The sequence below is a fragment of the Peromyscus leucopus genome, chromosome 3, assembly GCF_004664715.2.
Source record: "Peromyscus leucopus breed LL Stock chromosome 3, UCI_PerLeu_2.1, whole genome shotgun sequence".
NCBI classification, from domain to species: domain Eukaryota; kingdom Metazoa; phylum Chordata; class Mammalia; order Rodentia; family Cricetidae; genus Peromyscus; species Peromyscus leucopus.
This window is the reverse complement of record NC_051065.1, coordinates 18047995-18068348: the sequence shown is the minus strand read 5'-3', so window position 1 is coordinate 18068348 and position 20354 is coordinate 18047995. Positions and strand designations below refer to the sequence as shown.

Genomic DNA, 20354 nt, shown 5'->3' with positions numbered 1-20354 from the left:
TGATTGCTTTTCTAGCCCTAAGCTCCAAAACTTTTCACAATATTTCCCAAAACAGCATGGTCTGTTTCACCATATTCCCCACATTCCCTGAATTCCTGGTCCCAATTTCTCTCCTAAAATGCTTTCTGTTGTGATAAACACCTTGACCAAAGGCAACTTGGGGGAAAAAAAGAGGTTATTTTATCTTACACTTTCAGGTAACAGTTCATCACTGACAGAGGTCAGTGCAGAAGTTCAGGCAGGAACTGAAGCAGAGACTGTGGGGGAACATTGATGACTAGTTTGCATGCCTGGCAGGTTCAGCTACCTTTCTTATGCAGCCCAGGCCCACCTGTCTTGGAATGACATCCCCCATGGTGGGCTGGGCCCTCCTGCATCAATTAGCAATTTAAAAAACTGCTCCACAGGTCACTCTTAATGGAAGTAATTCCTCAATTGAGGGTTCCTTGTCCCAGGTGACTCTAGTTTGTGTCTAGTTGACAAAAACCAACCATCACACTTATCATTATCATCTGCCAGAATAACATCTTGATACTGTGTTGAGAAGTTATGTAATAAATGAAGAATCTAAATGATCACTTGAGGGGCTTTCAAGAAGGCAAATATGGCCACACAGATGAAATGTTAGGAAGAAGGGAGCAGGCACCACATGGGAAGACTATCGCCTGGTTGAGAAGTAAGAAATATCTAAACTAAGGCTATAGGTTATAGGAACAAAGAGACTAATTTAATGGCATTATCCATTTCTAGGTCCCAAAGACAGTTTATTCAAATACTGTCCAATGAGAGGTATAGAACAGAAAATATGACTTTAAAAAAAAAAACAGAGAATGATGTTAATTTTATCTTGTGTAATTCTCCAGAAACCTTTAATGATCCAAGGAAGGAGCCTTCAGCTTTCCAAAATTATGCTAAGACTTAGACCAATGGGATACCTTTGCCTTCCTTAATATATAGCTTCTATTTCTGATTTATACTTGTTGCCATTTTCCAGGCGGTGGATGAGAGAAGCTTCTCTTATAAGGAACATGGTCCATTTTTGCTCACACTCAATGCTCACACTTACAACTTTTTGACTGCATCCAGCTGAAAGAGAGGCCAAAGGATATATATATGAAAAAAAAAGCGGAGTCACCAAGTGTCTTTCTAAAACTTGGAGGCAGGTATGTGTGGTGGTATTGTGTTCCCCAAAATATTGTGTACCTTAATAAATTTATCTGGGGTCAGAGAACAGACAGCCACTAGATACAAAGGCTAGAAAATGGTGGCACTCACACCTTTAATCCTAGCATTCCAGAGATAGAAATCCCTCTGGATCTCTGTGAGTTCAAGGCCACATTGGAAACAGCCAAGCATGGTGACACGCCTTTAATCCCAGAAAGCCAACCTTTAATCCCAGGGAGTGGTGGTAGAAAGCAAAAAGATATATAAGGCGTGAGGACCAGAAACTAGAAGCATTTGGCTGGTTAAGCTTTCAGGCTATGGAGCAACACAGTTCAGGAGATTCATTCTGGATGAGGACTCAGAGGCCTCCAGTCTGAGGAGACAAGACCAGCTGAGGAACTGGCAAGGTGAGATAGCTGTGGCTTGTTCTGTCTCTCTGATCTACCAGCATGGACCCCAATAACTCGCCTCAGGTTTGATTTTATTAATAAGAACTTTTAAGATTCCTGCTACAGGTATGTTCTTTTAAAGTGATAAATGGTCCAAACGTGGTACCACACGACTAATCCCAGCACTCAAGAGGTAAGGAAAGTATTTCAAGAGAGCAAAGAAGTCAGCTGTGCATGACATGCAAGGGTGAAATCTTGATCATTGGAATTGGCAGTGTGAATATCATTGTTGACCTTTGGCAAACAACGTGGTAGGTATGAAAGACAGAGTGGAGTAAATTCCAGAAAGACACAAGAAAGTGGGATCAGACAGAACAAGTATGAGTCTGTCCTTTGAGGAAAACAGAGTGATTTGAGTATGTAAATGTCACACCCAGCAGAAATGGTGAGACTAAAGATACCTAAGCATAGAAAAAACCCAAGCAGATATTTTCAGGTCTCACAATAGCAGAAACATGTACTCCCTCCATATGCCAGCTAAGAAGTGTGATAGTGATTGAAGAAGGGGTGGTGGGGCCGGAAACAATGGGGGGCTCTAGGGATCCCTACCTAATAGTTTTGATTTTTTTTTCTGAAGTAAGAAGTCAAGTCATCTATTGATGGAGTTTTCCTCAACTATCCAGGTGTTGATAAAGCCATTTTTACAAAATGTAAGGTTGGTCTTACTTATATGGGGACATATGTCCTAGGCCAAAACCAACTAGAGGATGGGCAGGATCATGCTAAAGTAATGGATCTTATGATATATTTCCTTGATTATGCTTCATGTTCTTTACATAGCAGGAGTCAAAAATGTAATACATTCCTCAAACTCACTCTCTTACTAAAATGACCAGTTACTATCATCATGCCCAACTCCAAGCACAAGGATACAGACATAGGCTGTCAGCCAACTGAAGGGAATCTCTATGTCAGAATGGAAATATCTGCAGCATACCTCAGGAGCCACGCCTTGGAATCTTCATCATTGACTTGGTCAATCACAAGCTTTGTTCATCTCACTTTCTGAATTACCCCACAAGCGACATGCTTGTCTCCTTACCACTGTCAATTTGAGTCTTCATTATCTTTTACTTGGTTATTCTACCTTCCCAGCTCTCTGTGGAAAAACTGGTTATATCACTACCTTAGTTAGAATCATCAGTGACTCCACAATTGCCTTTCTGAAAAAGCCTGTGCAGAGGCTGTAAGCTAATTTTTAATGCATTGCTAATAGGGCTTCCCAAGTTCTCCTCACCTTTTTGGTTTATTCATATATTAGTTTCCCCTTATCCTTGTGTATAAAGTCTGTCAGTAGATACCTCGGACTGTGGTTAGTATCAAATTTAAATATACTATATTTTCCTATGCATATATAGCTATGATAAAGTCCAATTTATAAATTAGGCACAGTCACGGCAACAATAATAATATAAAATAGTAGTTATAACAAAAACAGTTGTCCCTTTGTACTCTCCAATGATACCAAAATCTACATATGCTCAAATGTTTTATCTTGATGTGATATTTGCAAATAACCTACATATATTCTCTGTACCTTAAATTATCTCTAAATTACTTATAATAGTGTACACAATGTAAATGTTATGTGAAGAATTAGTATACTACATTCTTTAGTAATCATGACAAGGAAAAATTTACAAGTTTAAAACAGACATACCCATATACATACATATGAAGAGGCAGGCAGATGAGAGAGACAGAGAAAGAAACAGTTCTTTTCTTTTTCTTTTCTTTTTTTTTTTTTTTTTTTTTTTTTTTGGTTTTTCGAGACAGGGTTTCTCTGTGTAGCTTTGCACCTTTCCTGGAACTCACTTGGTAGCCCAGGCTGGTCTCAAACTCACAGAGATCCGTCTGCCTCTGCCTCCCGAGTGCTGGGATTAAAGGCATGTGCCACCACCGCCCAGCTGAGAGTTATTTTCATACAGCCAGTCTAGCTCAAGCTTACTATATAGTGGAGTCTGACTTTGAACTCTTGATGCTTCTGCTTCAACCTGTGGGGTGTTGATATTACAGATGTGCTCCACCATGCCCAACATATATTGGTCAGTGGTGGCTGAACCTTCAGGTGCAGAGCTGGATGATATGAAGGGCCAACAGCACCATAACAAAATGTATGTGAATCTGTCTCTCTTACTCTTTGTATTCTCACCCTTCTTGTGATGATTTGTCAATATAATGCCTACATAAGAGGAAATGGTGATTGATGTAGGCATTGTTATGTAGTATTAGGCTACCAGGTAAGGGTTACTTGAAGGTAAAGCCCTGGCAGATTTGATAGCCCAGAGGACAGCTTAGGTACACTGGAACAAGGGGGTGGTTGGATGACGATCAGGGCTGGACTGAACAGGACCCAGAAAGATTTCATCACACTCAGAGATCAAAATTTATGAATCGTTTATTTCTGGAATCGTCCATTTACTGTTTTCAGACTCTGGCTGAATAGTGAAAACCTTAACTTCGTAAAGCAAACCCACAGATAAGTGAGGGACTGTTGCTTTCCCACTGCTATATCCTGTTTCCTGACCCAGCATTTGCTCTCTTTCAGTTCTAGGTTTTTCTCTTCCAACTCTTCTTGTCGTTTACCTTTTCGTGTAATCAATGTTTGTCTTTCTTAGACTAGTGGTCCTCAAAGAAGCTCTGCTGACACCCGCGACCCACCCTGAGTTGGGCGTTCTCCCAAGTAGTATTCAATTAGTTTAAAAAAGCCATCTTTTTTCTGTCCTGTTTCCTACAGGGACCATGTTTTTTTTATTCATTCCTGTATCCCAACTTTTCAACACAGTGAGTCGGTCCTTGGTATTCATGACCTATATTTGGAATAACCAAAGGGTTTAATCATGAGCCCCAAATACTGAATTTTCTACTACATCGCTCGTCATTACTCTTCAGTGTTAATTAAAACGGATCACATAAGCTAAAGCGTGTGCACTGGCTTGATCCTGCTTTCTGGCTCCTGAGAATCAAGCAATTCTCCATGGGCCTAGAGCTAAAGAATGGCTAGCTTTCGGGACTTCCGGGGCAGGGCCTACGCTGGGCGGAGCGCTCGCGGGGGTGGGAAAGAAGGCGGGGACTGTAGGCTGTGGCCCCGCCCACACGTGGGCGACAGGAGGGGCGCGACCCGAGGGCGGGGCCCACTTCTGGGCGGAGCGCTTGGGTGGAGGGCGGGGTCTTCGGGCGGTGGCCCCGCCCCGGGGCGGCTCCGGGCCAGGGGAAGGCGGGGCTCGAGGCGTGGAGCTCCGCTCGCCAGGCCGCGGCGCTGGTTCGGTCGTGGGCCCCGCGGGTGGCCCCGGTCACCGCCCGCGCTTCGGCGGCCATCTTGCCCGCGCGCGCGGCCCCCGCGGCGGGAGGGGCGGCGTCCGGCCGGAAACGGCTGTGTGGCGGCACGCCACCTCCTCAGGTCAGTGCGTGCGGCCCGGAGCGGGTGTCGGTGTGGGCCCCGGGGTGGCCGCTGCGGCCGCTTCCTCAGCGCCTCGCCGGCGGGTGGCGTGCTGGTCACGGCCCCGGGCGGCCGGCGGGCCCCGTGGGGAGCCTTAGGGAGCCCCGCGGCCGCGTGGCAACCGCCCTCGGTGCGCGGCCGCGGCGGGTGTGTGGACCCGCGTCCCCCTTGGGCGCGCGGCTCAGCCGGGTGCCCGGAACCTGGGAGTCGCGATCAGATTCCTGGTTTGCCCGGAATTACAGCACGAGGAGTTCGTTCCAGTTGTACCCTATTAAATTCTTGTTAAAGGGCCTGTCACCCCGTGAGCTCCGTGCTCTCTCTGCCTCCACGGATAATGCAGATTGCTTGAGAGGAATGAAGCCTGTATGCCTTGCTGAATTGCTCAGCAAATGACTATTGTCGGCTATTTTGGAATAACTGTTTTAATGAAAATTTAGATGTGTGCAGTGCATCATCTTGGAGATGGTAGTACTGCAAATTTCCTGAAATTGCTATCGTACAGCGATGTAGCTCGGTAAGAAAGTAGCCAAACCCCCAAAGCATATAATGGTTTGTTTTCGCGTTATTATAGTGTATTGAACTTGTGTCCAATAGCCACGTGGGGTTGAGACGTGTTATAAGTACAGACTAGATTCCCAAGATTTAATACAAAATCGTAAAAAGCTTAGTAATTTTTTTAATGTTGGTTGTATATATGTAAATACTTTTGATATGCTAAGTTAAGTTAAAAGATATTCTAAACCTGGCGGTAGTGGCGCACGCCTTTAATCCCAGCACTTGGGAGGCAGAGGCAGAGGGATCTCTGTGAGTTCGAGGCCAGCCTGGTCTACAGAGCGAGATCCAGGACAGGCACAAAAACAACACAGATGAACCAACAACAAAAAAAGATATTCTAAGTTTCACTTGTTACTTTTGAATTGTGCCTGCTAGAGAATTATAGGCCATGGCTCACAGTATTTCTTTTGGATGTTATAGATGTTCTGGTGGTGAACCAGGAACTCTCCATGGTTTTTATTTGCTGAGAAGCCGTTGAAGGGAAATGAACACTAAACCTGAAGGTGAGGACCTAAATTATTGCAAACTCCTTCCTCCTCCACGGATTTTGCAGTGTTTCCAGCATCTGAAAGCATTCACTCCCTGGACTGTTTGAAAGAAGGGTAGGATGGGGGGGATACCAACATCTGTGCGAAGCAGAGAGCTTATTTATCATCTTGTCTTGGGTGTTAGAACTTTGTGAGGTGGAAATTAGGTAGATTTTACCCAAGTATACTGGGAAGGGTCTAAGTGGCTAAAGAATTTCTGAGTCCTTATTTGTTTATTTACTTGCTTTTCTCTCCCCCGGATTCATATTATGCATGTTAATGAACAAGAACCCATCTGTATTGTGTGTTAGATTTCTTCAGGATGGTTCTAGGCACATTGCTTTCTCTAGGGCCATCTTTGTAATGTGCAGACTATGCGGTAGCACCAGCCTAACCTTTAGAATGACCAGCCGTTTAAAGCTCTCCGGTCACTTCTTGACATTTGCATTTTTCACTGGGTCCTGTAAATTAGGTAGCTGATCCTTCCTAAAGCATGTGGCTAAGATGGAAATGAACAGACCTGGCACAGAACCAAGCCTTCTGTTCTTGACTAAATGAGAAAGATTTGTTAGTTCCTTTCGAACTCAAAAGTCCTGTGATTTTGTATGCGTTCCTATCATAATTTTGTGGGCGGTCACATATTTTACAAGGATAGCATCAGATTGCTGATTGGTTCTTCACTGAGCATCATGTAAATCAAAATGTTAAAAATACAGTGCCTTCCTTTGATTTCTGCTGCTGTGGTAAAATACTTTGACAGAAGAACCCTCAGGGGGAAGAGTTCGTGTTAGCTACCTTTCCAGGTTACAGTCCCTCATTTTGGGGACATCAAGGTGACAGGGACTAGGAAGACAAGCAGCTAGTCAAATTACTTTTGTAGTGAAGAGCTGAAATCAGTATTTATTGTGTGCATGCTCACTGCTCAGCTAGCTTTCTCCGCTTTCAGACAATTCAGGATCCCCCCACCCACTGGAATAGTGTCACCCACATTATGTTGGTCTTTCTACTTCAGATAATATAATCAGGATAATCAGTCCCCTTTAGGCAGGCCTGCAGGCTAACCTGATCTACACCGTCCCTCACTGAGATTCTCTTAGCGGCTGACTCTGGATTATGTTAAGTTGGCTATAACTGGCACGTGCAGTAACCTTACTGTTTCTGAGACAGATTTCCTGTGTCTGAGGTTGGCTCTGAACTCTTGCTCCTCTTACCTCTACCTCACAAATGCCATGGTCACAGGTGTCCACCACTACACCTAGATTTTTCAGTAACACTTGAATTTTTGAATTGTATTTTTCTATATGTAATCTAGGTTTTATTTATTTATTTGTTTCTACTATACATGCTTTGTATCAAGAATAAGATTCCTATAATTATAGGTTAAAGTGTGTTTATATAAGTATTGAGGTCTCCCCACCCCCCCCCCAGGAGCGTAGCAAGAATCTCAAGACAATGTTTATTAAGAAGCTGCCTCTATTTGTGAGAATATAGGTATGGCTATTATCCTTTACTCTAGTGCGTTGGTTCTCAACCTTCCAAATGCAGTGACCCTTTAATACAGTTCCTCATGTTGTAGTGACCCGCAACCATAAAATTATTGTCGTTGCTACTTCATAACTGTGACTTTGCTACTGTTACGAATCATAGTGTAAGTCGGTTTTGGGGATAGAGGTTTGCCAAAGGGGTCACAATCCACAGATGCTGTAGGTGGCATCTAGTTTTTCTTTTTGCTGTCTTAGCTGGTTCCCATTATATGATTTGCTTCCCTTTTTCCTCTGTTTTCAGTTTTCACACTCTTTTCTGTTGACTGTGTCTGTTATCAGAATGCAGCTTTGTTAGAACAGGATTCTATCTGCCCCTGTTGAACACTGTATTCCCAAAGTTGAAAACAGTGCCCACAACATACAAGGTGCTAAATAAGCAGTTACAGAATAAATAGAATACAGTGTATTAAAGTAATCTCCTTTCAGGATGCTGTACTTCTGGGTCTTCTGTCACTAGAACCAATTAGAACAGCCAGTGCTTTGTTCTTGGCTTAGAGCCAGCTTCCACTACCCAGAAAAAAAAAAAAAAGTGTTGATTCTTCTGGGCTAGGAAAAGGTGGAAGCATGAGGAAACAGGCAAAACTTTGAAATAACAGTTGTTCAGGAGTCCCTGAACACATGCATTCTTTAGACAGATATTAACCATCTACTAAGTGGCTGGTTCTATGCTGTGTACTAGAGGTACAATGGAAAACAAAGGTATTTCATCTTTTGTCTTGGAAGATATAATCTAGTAGAAGAGACTCAGATGGATTAAAGAGAAAGAATACTAGTCAGTGAGATCTGTTTCTAGACAGGAGAACATGGTTGATTAGAAGTTGAGGCTGTTTCCTTAGCCAAGAGTGAGGCAAGTGTTACGGCCAGGGAGAACATCATTTGCAAAGATAAAGTCACTGGGAGAGGGGTGGGTTCCGGAACTGAATAGAAAAACAGTGTAGCTAAAACATAGCAAGTAGAGTATGCCAGAAGTTTAGAGAAACAGGTGAAGGCTGAAGGTATTTACAGGCTGGTAAATTAATTGTGTAAACTGGTTGCTTGTGTTGTACAATGATTATTCTGCCATGAAGAGATGACTCAGTATAGTGCTTGCTACACATTCATGAAGACATAAGTTTAGATCCTCAGAATCTATGTAAAAACTGGGCATGGTGATATGGACCTGTCAGCACTGAAGAGGCTATGGAGAGCAAAGGAGGATCCCTTGGGTTTGCTGGACTAGTATTGCCAAATAAGTCAACTTCAAATTCAATAAGAGACCTTGTTTCAAAAAGTAAAGTGTACAAATTGATCTGGGTAGGTTATCTTGAAAAAATAAAAGGACAAGAATTTGGCAGGAGTGAGAAGGAAGCGGTACATTTGGGAAGAGTAGGGAGTGAATATGGTCAAAATAGATTGTGCATATGAAATTCTCAAGAATTTCTGAAAATATTATATGAGAAAATTTGGCAGAGAGTGATAGAAGACATCTAACATGACTTGTGCTCTACATATATTTGCATTGTGCACACACACCTGTCCACAAGAACACATAAACCGTGCATGCTCACACATAGGCACAACACAAAGGTCATTCTGACCTTTAAAGGATCATAGTGGAAAGACGGTTAAGAGAATTGTTGAGCTAGTATCACAGACTAGAAATTATATGTACCTTGATCTCTCCTGCAGTTTATAGTGCCTTGAGAATATCTTAGTGCAGTACCCTGAGATGAGGAGGGAAAGAGGTAAATAATACGGATAATCTAGGGACAAGGAAAGGGAAACAGCACACTGGAAAAGGAAATAAAAAAGTCAAAGTGATATGAAGGATGTAATTGAAATGACGGATCCAGAGCTTCAGAAGTGTTAAAGAAGAAAATAAATCCAGTATAAGAATTCCTAAGTGTTGTTTTCCAATCATCTAAATTTTATGAGAGCAGGAGAGATGGCTCAGCAGTAAGCACTCTGCTCCTGCGGAGGACCTGAGTTCAATTTCCAGAACCCACATCAGGTGGCTCACAACAGCCTCTAACTCCCATTTATAGGAGATCCAAAACCATTTCCTCACCTCTAAAGGCATTGCACTTATGTGCATAAACACCCAGACATACATATACACACATTCTTAAAAATAAAATCTTTTTAAAAGTTAAATCTATATGAAAATTTCATATACACAATGTATTTTGACCATATTCACTCTCTACTCTTCTCGAATGCATCCCTTCCTTGTAACTCTTATTAAATTCTTGTCCTTTTTATTTTCTTAAGATAACCCCCAAGTTCATTTTGTACATTTTATTTTTAAAAACTCTTTTAGCCGGGTGGTGGTGGCGCACACCTTTAATCCCAGCACTCGGGAGGCAGAGGCAGGTGGATCTCTGTGAGTTCGAGGCCAGCCTGGTCTCCAAAGTGAGTTCCCAGAAAGACGCAAAGCTACACAGAGAAACCCTGTCTCAAAAAACCAAAAAAAAAAAAAAAAAAAAAAAAAAAAAACAACTTTTAAAGTATTTAACTTTTTAAAAGTTAAGTATGTTATTGAGTCTATGAAATTCTATATTGAGAATTCACATCTAAGAATGTTTTCAAGATTAGGAATTTAAAGCAACTATATGTGAGAGGAATACTTATCAAAGTATATCTTTCTTAGGAATATATGTTAGTCTATACCTGATATTTGGAGTATATGTAGGTGGACCATATGTTCACTTTTGGAAAACTGAAACCTGGTTGTACAAATATAATTACAGTGAAATTTGTAAATATTTTGTTAATTTTGTATCTAACCTATTAATTCTTGCCAGCCACTTGGAAATATATAATATTTGTATCTGGTCTTTATTATTCAAATGAGATTTTTTTTAAACTATTCCAGTTTTACTCAAAACTCACCTAGCCTTATAAAATTAAAAACTAAGAACATCTAATGGCCACATAACTAATTTTCCCAAAGTAAGTTTATATGTGTACTTCTGATCACAAACAGGTAATTTTTAGGTAGAACACAATCAAGCACTTTTTAAAATAATATTTTTATTTTGGCATATATTAAAATGTAATTATACAGTATACTCATGATTTCTGAAACTACTGATGAAATTAAAATTGATATTGAGATTTTAAAAAAGAGTCAGTGTAAAGAGAAATATTCTAGCATTATAAGTGGTCCATGAATGAGTAAAATTGGGGAAGTACTAATCTAAATAACTTCATTATTGAATAGATGAGAAAGTCATCTTATAACTAATTATAGCAAAGCTAGAATAAATCTATCTCCTTTGTACATTCTAGTTTTTATTCTACAGAAGCCTGGTCCTTATTGTTGAAAGTTGAAAAAAGCCAATGTCCTTGCATGATTTTACACTTCAGATTTGTGTTCTTCATTATATAATACACATAGAGTTAAATGAGTCCAAAGTAAGTGAGTTAACTTGCGCTCAGTAGCTCTCTGTGGCTAGGAATTCCCATGTTTGCACAAACACAGCCATCTGCCATTGAGGAGTGTTCCACTGAGTGCTGCTCTAACCATTGCTTAGGAGTGCGCTTCATGCTGCTACTTTTAAGTTTTCCCCTGTCATGGGTATGGATGGTACTTATTAATTTACTCATCATAGTGAAGTTATTATAACCCAAGGTTAAATTGAAGGTACCAGTAACTGTATAATTAAGATAATTCAGCATGGGAAATAAAGCTAGGATAGGGTTCTCAGATTCATACTAGATCACTTTATTGCAGGAAGTGGTTACTCTTCTTTAATTCATTTTTAATCAAATGAATATTATCTTAAATCTGTGGGTGGAGAGAGAAATACAAATATAGAGAAAAAGAAGGTACTTGTGTAAAGAATTCAACCTAAGGATTGTGCTTTGTTGATATTTTAAACCTCTTATTTTTAAACATTTTCAGTGAATGGACCTGACTGGACTTTTTGAGCCCATCAATAAACATGAGCGGTACCAAGCCTGATATTTTGTGGGCACCACACCAGGTTGATAGATTTGTTGTATGTGACTCAGAACTCAGCCTTTATCATGTGGAATCGGCTGTGAATTCAGAACTCAAAGCTGGATCGTTGCGTCTATCTGAAGACTCTGCAGCTACATTACTGTCAATAAATTCAGATACACCCTATATGAAATGTGTTGCATGGTATCTCAATTATGATCCTGAATGTCTCCTTGCAGTAGGACAAGCAAATGGTCGAGTTGTACTTACAAGTCTTGGTCAAGATCATAACTCTAAGTTTAAAGATTTGATAGGAAAAGAATTTGTCCCAAAACATGCTCGACAATGCAATACTCTCGCATGGAATCCACTGGATAGTAACTGGCTTGCTGCTGGTCTAGACAAGCACAGAGCTGACTTTTCAGTTCTGATATGGGATATCTGCAGCAAATATACTCCTGATATTGTTCCCATGGAAAAAGTGAGACTTTCAGCAGGTGAAGCTGAAACAACATTATTAGTAACAAAACCACTGTATGAGTTAGGGCAGAATGATGCTTGTCTATCTCTTTGTTGGCTTCCACGAGACCAGAAACTTCTCCTTGCTGGCATGCATCGTAACCTCGCCATATTTGATCTTCGGAACACAAGCCAGAAGATGTTTGTAAATACAAAAGCTGTTCAAGGAGTGACAGTAGACCCATACTTCCATGATCGTGTTGCTTCCTTCTATGAAGGTCAGGTTGCAATATGGGATCTTAGAAAATTTGAGAAGCCAGTTTTGACTTTGACTGAGCAGCCAAAGCCCTTGACAAAAGTAGCATGGTGTCCAACTAGGACAGGTCTGCTTGCCACTTTAACAAGAGATAGTAATATTATTAGGCTGTATGATATGCAGCATACACCCACTCCCATTGGGGATGAAACAGAACCCACAATAATTGAAAGAAGTGTGCAACCTTGTGACAATTACATTGCTTCCTTTGCATGGCATCCGACAAGTCAAAATCGAATGATAGTTGTGACTCCCAACCGAACAATGTCTGACTTCACTGTTTTTGAAAGGATATCTCTTGCCTGGAGCCCGATTACATCATTAATGTGGGCTTGTGGTCGTCATTTGTATGAATGTGCAGAAGAAGAAAGTGATAATTCCTTAGAAAAAGATATAGCAACAAAAATGCGCCTCCGGGCTTTATCAAGGTATGGACTTGATACAGAGCAGGTATGGAGAAACCACATTTTAGCTGGAAATGAAGACCCACAGCTCAAGTCACTCTGGTATACTCTGCACTATATCCTTTGTCCTGTTAACTTTTTGAGGCAAACTGGGTAAACATGATGAATGTTTTATATGCAAACACAAATTATATAATCTAAAATTCTGAGGTAAAATTATTTAAAACTGTTGAAAGTTTTAGTTTGTGAACTGGGGGCAGGAAAGTGGTCAGTAAAGTGAACTGTCTTATTTGTATAGATTCTATGAATTTAATTTAACTTTGAAATATTTTATTATGCATAATTACCAGTATTTCCTATGCATTTAAATACTTATGAAGCAGTATACAGAAGATATGGATCAAAAATCTCCAGGCAACAAAGGATCATTGGTTTATGCAGGAATTAAATCAATAGTAAAATCATCTTTGGGTAAGAAAATTCCATTTTATATTTTAAATACATTTATTACTTTTGGACTCTTTACTTGATTCCTAGTTGATTAAGATTGTTTCAGGACTGTGTATATAAATACCTCTGTCCCTCTGGGCTTTCTGATGTGCTATTTTAGTGAATGGTTAAGTATATTGAGTGCATTTATACCCAGAGGCTTTGTAGAAGGAACTTTGATTCCTTCCAGGTGACACAGACCTTTCTTACTTAAATCGACTCATTTACTATTCCATGCTGTTTATTTGAAGACCCACTTTAAGAGTTCATTTATAAGATGCTGATTGTTAGCCACGATTATATCACAGCATCTTGTGTTCTAAAGACTTAAAGATCTCTAAAAGATCCCTTTGATTTTGCTTCCCAAATACTTTCACAAGGACTGTGATATGACATGAAGTATGGCATAACTTGAAGAATACCTGAAAGTCCTTGATGAGTAAGTGAAGGAATCAATTAATGAATAAATTAATGTAAGATTTAAATTGATAAACCATTTACAGATAAAAGTCCCCCCCCACACTCCCCCAATCTACCTTCAAACTGGTTGCTTTAAGCAGTTGTTCTTACTCTTTTTATTGGAATTAATTGGGACAATGTTATATTGTCTCTTAGGGTTCAACCTCCACATTTTATTAGTCTATTTGTACTCCATCCAGTTAAGGTGCTAGAAAAATCACTCGCATTATTTAGTCAAAGCCATAGCAGAAATAATAAGTCCAAGTAGATTTTTTTTATAGGACTTGCTTCACTGTGCTACAAGTAGCACTGAATGCACAATAACATGCTCTTTTTAGAGTAGGTTTAATATTTATGTTAAGCTGCTGCGTTTGTTATAATGGATTTTCTTTCTGAGGCCTTTGAAATTACTTTGATTCACAGTGCTGAAAGATGAACAGCCAGCTTCAGATCTGTTTCATTTTGGTGTTTTTTCCCATTACAACTACACCAGAAAGAGTAACCTTTATCATATAATAAAATAAGTAAGTTTAATGAGAAACTGCCTTATTTATTAATAGAAGTAAAAAGGCAGGCATAATATATGATTACCATTTATAAACCTGAATATACTATGATTTGTGAGTTTAAAAATCACTGCCACAGAGAATTAAGTACCGGCCAGGTAGGTGGTGGTGGCACGCACCTTTAATCCCAGCACTCGGGAGGCAGAGCCAGGCAGATCTCTGTGAGTTCGAGGCCAGCCTGGCCTACAGAGCAAGATCCAGGACAGGTACCAAAGCTACTCAGAGAAACCCTGTCTCAAAAAACAAACAAACAAACAAACAAACAAACCAAAAACAAAGAATTAAGTACTATGGTGATAAAATTTATAGTATTGGGCAATGGGCTAAGAGTCCAGACAGAGTACAGGAGGAATATAACCAGAGAGCAAGCAGTATGTTGGAAATACCGGTATTTTATGGGATAGATGGAATTATTCAAAGACCCAAAGAAGTGCCTTAAAGTGGAGAATGGTGGTGGAATAGGAAAACCATGGGAAGCTTATTCGTGCAGACAAGGGAAAGAAGTCACTTCATACTTTAGATCCACTTGACTGAGACAACTGGACAGTATGAAGAGAAATCATCAACTATAAATAACTAAACTAGGCTAGAGAAGGGAGGAATAAAACGGTAACTAGTGGCGGGAGCTAACCTAGAGTAGAGGGGAGGGCTGTTGTTGCTGTGTTTGCAGTTTCAACATAAGATTAAGCATGCTTAAATGCTGATTGGAAAAAGCCATGCATGTGTGTGAATGGGCATGCACATGCTACTGCACACATGTGGAGGTCAGAAGACAACTTTTGGAAATTGGTGCTGGCCATCCACCTTGCTAAGGGAGGGTCTTTCCTACTGTGTATAAACTTCATACAGTAAGTAGTCTTACCAGTCCATGATGAATTTCCTCTCTTTCCTTTCTGTCTCCCAGAGTGCTGAGATTCAGGTCATTCCATCTGGCCTTCTGTGGGAATTCTAGGGGATGGAACTCAGGCTCATAGGCTTGTAGCTAGGACTTAACTGCTTAAGCTATTTCTCCCACCCCACTTCCTGTTTTTAATAAGGCAGAAGGTTATATAATAAAAGGCTTGGCCAGCTTTCCACCCAACACAGTGAAATTTTTTTTATACTTGAAAAAATTTAACTTTGATCTAGAAAAACTTATATGTTTAAATTGATTGAAAGAAGCAAATTCAATAAGATTTTTTGTTTTCTTAACACCATAGTATTCTTATAGTGTTTTATTTTATCACATATATTTTATACACATATGTGTGTGTGACATATACGAATGCATATTATCTGATTGATTTGAGACTTTTTAAGCTGTTATTTTAATGTTTGAGTATGCTTGTTCCCTTTGTAAGCATTAATAAGATATTGATTCTATTAATATGGGCAATATCAGATTCAGTGAAAGGTTTTTCATTTTTGTGTTGCATATCATGCACAGATTTTATTTCTCTTTCATAGATATGTTAAAATTTTATAGATATTAAAAATTGTAGTATAACGATCCATTTGAAATTAATGGTATCACATTTCTTTTTTGATCATCCTAATTAGCCACAGCTTAGTTGTCAAGCTAAGAAAGAATCTCTGAGATGCCAGAGTTCAATTCATTAAATTAAAAATATTCTATTTAAAAATAAGTAATTTGGGGCTGGAGTTGGGAGAATACTTGCCTAGCATGCAGGAAGCCCCAGGTTTATTCCCCAGCATTGCATATAGCTTAGGGTGTTGGTGAACTCTGTAATCCCAGCTCTTAGGAGGTGGAGGCAGAAGGCTCAGAAATTTAAGGTCATCCTTGGCTACATAATGAGTTCAGGGCCAGTTTGGACTACATGAGAGCCTGTGTCAGGGGAAGAAGTCATTTTGGTGGGAGAGTGGTACTCAGCAATAGATTGGTACTTAGCCTCCGTGAGGTCTTGACTTCACTCCCCATCTCCAACCTCTCTACCTCCCACCCGCCAGAGAAAAACCCTTTTGACTGGTGATGTAGCTCAGCATCAGCACCTGCTTAGCACATTCAAGGCCAGGTTTAATCCACAGCACCACAAAATAACTAATTCATATATAGTTATTTAATTAGTTTATTAATTCACCTTACAGCTTTTCCATAAAGCGAAAAAATATAGTTTAAAATACTAATGTGGGTAATATTTTAGACTTGTCACAAACCACCATCAAGGAGATAATCACACAAGCTACTTAAAAGTATGAATTTTAGGTATTGTGGAAAGCTTAGAACTATTTTTATTCCTTATAAGGTATTTAGACTAAGTGATTTTTATTTATATACATAGATATACATATATAAAGTTTAACTTGAAATGACAGCTAAGTTTTAAATATTTTTCTCTATATAATTTATTGTCTGTCTTGAGACAGGGTCTCTCTGTGTAGTCCTGGCTGTCCTGAAACTCAGTGTATAGACCAGGCTGGTCTGGAACTCATAGAGATCCATTTGCCTTGGCCACCATGCTGGGATTAAATTCATGCACCACCACACCCAGCTATTTTTCTCTTTTTAATGTTTATTTATTTATTTATTTATTTATTTATTTATTTTTTTTTTTATCTCTTGACAGATTAATTGTGGCTAGTCAGCTTTGGATCCTTTGCTAATATTCTATAACATAGAATATCTCATTGTCTCCATGAGTCAAGTCTGGCCACTGCTCAAAGGCTCACAAACTAAAATGAACATTGTGGCTAAATGTTAATATTTCCTTCTAGAGATCAGAGTACTCTTCCAAATTCATGCGATTGTTGGTTAAGTTCAACAACCACAGAAACAGGTTGAAGGCACATGTAGGAGATAAAGTTCCTAGGAATGGGAAAGAATTGGATTTAGATAAAATTTGGCTTTAGATAGAAAGATGCACACATCCTTTACTACCAGAGGCGGGGGTAGTCTTTAGGATTTAGAGACCAGAGGCTGAGAGGCCAAGGGTTCCTTGTAGTTACAGTTGTAGCACCAAGCTATGCCCTTTTCTCCTCTTGGTTGGTGGCCAGTGCCTACTCATGGCTCCTGAAGGTGGTTCACAGTTCTTTGCTTCTCACAGACTCCCTTACCAATATGGCAACTCTGACTGCTTTAAGAACAAGAGAGCTCTTTTCTACTGCTTCTCTTCTTTGTAGACTCTCTTTAAGGGTTGACCTGATTAATTTAGGCTGAGACCATATAACCGGCCATTGAGTCACTCAGAGTCAATTGAGTAAGGACCTCAGTTAGCTCTATCTGTAAAATTCCTCCATCTCTGCTCTGCTTTGTTGTCTAGACACAAACCACAGATTCAGCTCAAATTCCAGAGGGTGATTATCCAAGGGTGGTTTCCCAAGCTGTAAGGAACCCTGAGACCCTACTTCATCTTGCCTACAGTCAGTGGATTGAACCCACCCCCCAACAGACACACCCAGGGTTTTCCTGTGTAGCTTTGGCTGTCCTGGAACTAGCTCTGTAGACCAGACTGGCCTTAGACTCACAGAGATCCACCTGTATCTGCCTCTGGAATGCTGGGATTAAAGGCATTAGACACCACTAGCTGGCAAACTCACTGAATTCTAAAAGCTCATTTATTTGCTGTTGATCTAGTTATTTATATAAGTATCATTGAGTTATATATAAGTATATAATTGTTGTAAGTTACATGTGTAAATTACTAAATAAAGGAAGTTTGTTATATGGATACTCATGTTTCCTCATGCATAATTTAATTTTTTTGAAAATACTTTTTGTATTTTTGACAATTTGATCATAAAACTTTCTAGAACATTTAGGAATGTGTTATAATTGATAAAGTCCCTAAACTTCATGTTTGTACGCTTTGTCTTTATTTGCCTAAATGAAATTATTTTGCCTTTATAACCAACTGCCATGATTTCAGTGTAATGCTATAAAAATAGTAAGTTGTTTTCTTTAAAAAAAAAATAATATATAGTTTTCTAATTTCATAGCAGAGTGAGACATAGTCAGGTCATTCCCATTGGATTTTCTCTTTATGATCTACCTTGAAGTCCTTTGGTGACTGTAATCTCCTTTTTCACGCATGTGGATAGTTATAGAAAACATAACAGTCGGACAAGAGGGTCCAGCCCTGTCTTGGTAAGGCATGTGACTGCACATACACAGCCTCAAATGAAGAGAGCTCAAGTGCCTGGCTTTCCAAGGCAGAGGGCATGCCTTGTAGATGAACTAACTCAGCTCCCTACTGTGTTGGAGCTTGTTCTAGTGAGAGGACAGATGTGAGAACTGATGGTCAATGCTGTCTGGAGGACAGAGGAAACAAGGGGTGAGTTAGATAAGAGCTATGTATTTTAGAGAGTTGAAGCAGCATCTCAGCTTAGTGGGCCTGAACATTCATTCTTATAGCAATAGCTTCTTAGTACTTCAACTGTGCTGTAAAATGTTTTATTTAAAATTTCAGTATGCTGCTTATTTATGCTATCGTAAGATTATGGCTGAGAAATTGAATATTCTGAATGTTGTTGAAATGTTTTTTTGTGAAACTGAAGTGTTGCCTAATATATTTCAAAATAATAATAAACAGGCAATATAAAATGTTTTCTGTTTTTAGGAATGGTGGAAAGCAGCAGACATAATTGGAGTGGCTTGGATAAGCAAACTGATATTCAGAACTTAAATGAAGAGAGGATTTTAGCATTGCAGCTTTGTGGGTGGATAAAGAAAGGAACAGATGTAGATGTGGGGCCATTTTTGAACTCTCTTGTTCAAGAAGGAGAATGGGAAAGAGCTGCTGCTGTGGCTTTGTTCAACTTGGATATTCGACGAGCAATCCAAATCCTGAATGAAGGAGCATCTTCAGAAAAAGGTATTAGGTTATGTTCTGAGGAGTGGCAGTTCATAGACTCTGCTAAAGAAAGGATAGTTTTCAGTTACCTAGCCACATCTTCTGCACATTTTTATTGAAAGGGAAAGTATATAGTGCTAAGCAGTAAATATTAGCCAGTCCCATATTTATATGCCTCAGGATAGGTCATTAAAAACAAAAGGTTCTTAAATGACATTTTAATAATAAGTTTTCCAGCATGTATTTCCATTTTCATTTTAAAGAAGGATCATATACATTAAGGAATGTATGTTGGAACTGCTTTTGTTTTTGAGCACCCTTACTACAAACATCTAAATACATTTTACTGTATACTTTCTCTTTTGGTAGGAAACTAAATGATATTTTTGTTTAGACCGGTATAGATTCTTATGAAAAGCATATTGTGATCTGGAAAATGTTCCTACTTGAGTCTGATTAAAAATGTTTGTTACCCGGGCGGGTGGTGGTGGCGCACGCCTTTAATCCCAGCACTCGGGAGGCAGAGCCAGGCGGATCTCTGTGAGTTCGAGGCCAGCCTGGGCTACCAAGTGAGTTCCAGGAAAAGGCACAAAGCTACACAGAGAAACCCTGTCTCGAAAAACCAAAAAAAAAAAAACAAACCATGTTTGTGTAGCATGGAAAGGAAAGAAGGAATGAAAGAAAGAAACAAAGGTGATAAAGTTTCAATTTGCCAGACATCCTTAGAGAAACAGATCAGTCAGAAACCAAGACCACCTTTGTTTTGTTTTTGTTTGTTTTTTTAGATGGGTTTTCTCTGTGTATCCCTGGCTGTCCTGGAATTCAGTCTGTAGAACAGGCTGGCCTTGAACTCAGAGATTTGACTGCTTCTGACTACTGAGTGCTAGGATTAAAGGTGTGTGCCGCCACCACTGCCTGGCAAGTTGTGATTTTTGTTTTGTTTTTGTTTTGTTTTGATTATCAGGTATATAGTTCACTTAAAAATTCCTAAGGTGTATATGGCTATTTATCTTTAATACATATAGAAAATTATGAGTTTCAGAATACTAAATTCACACTTGCTCTGGCCAACCTTTAACCCATTCATAGTCCATATATAAACATAGTTCAATATAAACATGCCATTGACTGTAAAATATTTATTTTCATTCTAAAAGTTAAAAAAGTTAATCCTTTAGCCTGAGCATCTTTACCTTTACTTCAGGGAAAGCCTTCTGCACTTGATAGTATGAGAGGTATGTAATGCCGTTAAAAAGAACAACACCACATAG

At 39.5% G+C, this 20354-nt stretch overlaps 1 protein-coding gene across 2 annotated transcripts in view; it reads left to right on the top strand.

Moving 5' to 3' along the window:
• The first annotated feature begins 4847 nt into the window (after nucleotides 1-4847).
• The window catches only part of Mios (meiosis regulator for oocyte development), a 33192-nt gene continuing 17685 nt past the window's right edge, over nucleotides 4848-20354 (top strand). Inside the window, exons 1-5 of one of the 2 annotated variants that reach the window (XM_028869848.2) lie at nucleotides 4848-5013; nucleotides 6028-6110; nucleotides 11565-12898; nucleotides 13155-13253; nucleotides 18850-19104. In XM_028869848.2, the coding sequence (XP_028725681.1) occupies nucleotides 11605-12898; nucleotides 13155-13253; nucleotides 18850-19104 (1648 nt within the window). In that variant the 5' untranslated portion in view covers nucleotides 4848-5013; nucleotides 6028-6110; nucleotides 11565-11604. Of the gene's footprint in view, nucleotides 5014-5286; nucleotides 5567-6027; nucleotides 6111-11564; nucleotides 12899-13154; nucleotides 13254-18849; nucleotides 19105-20354 lie in introns of those variants that run through there. The other variant, XM_028869849.2, reaches the window with a different exon arrangement.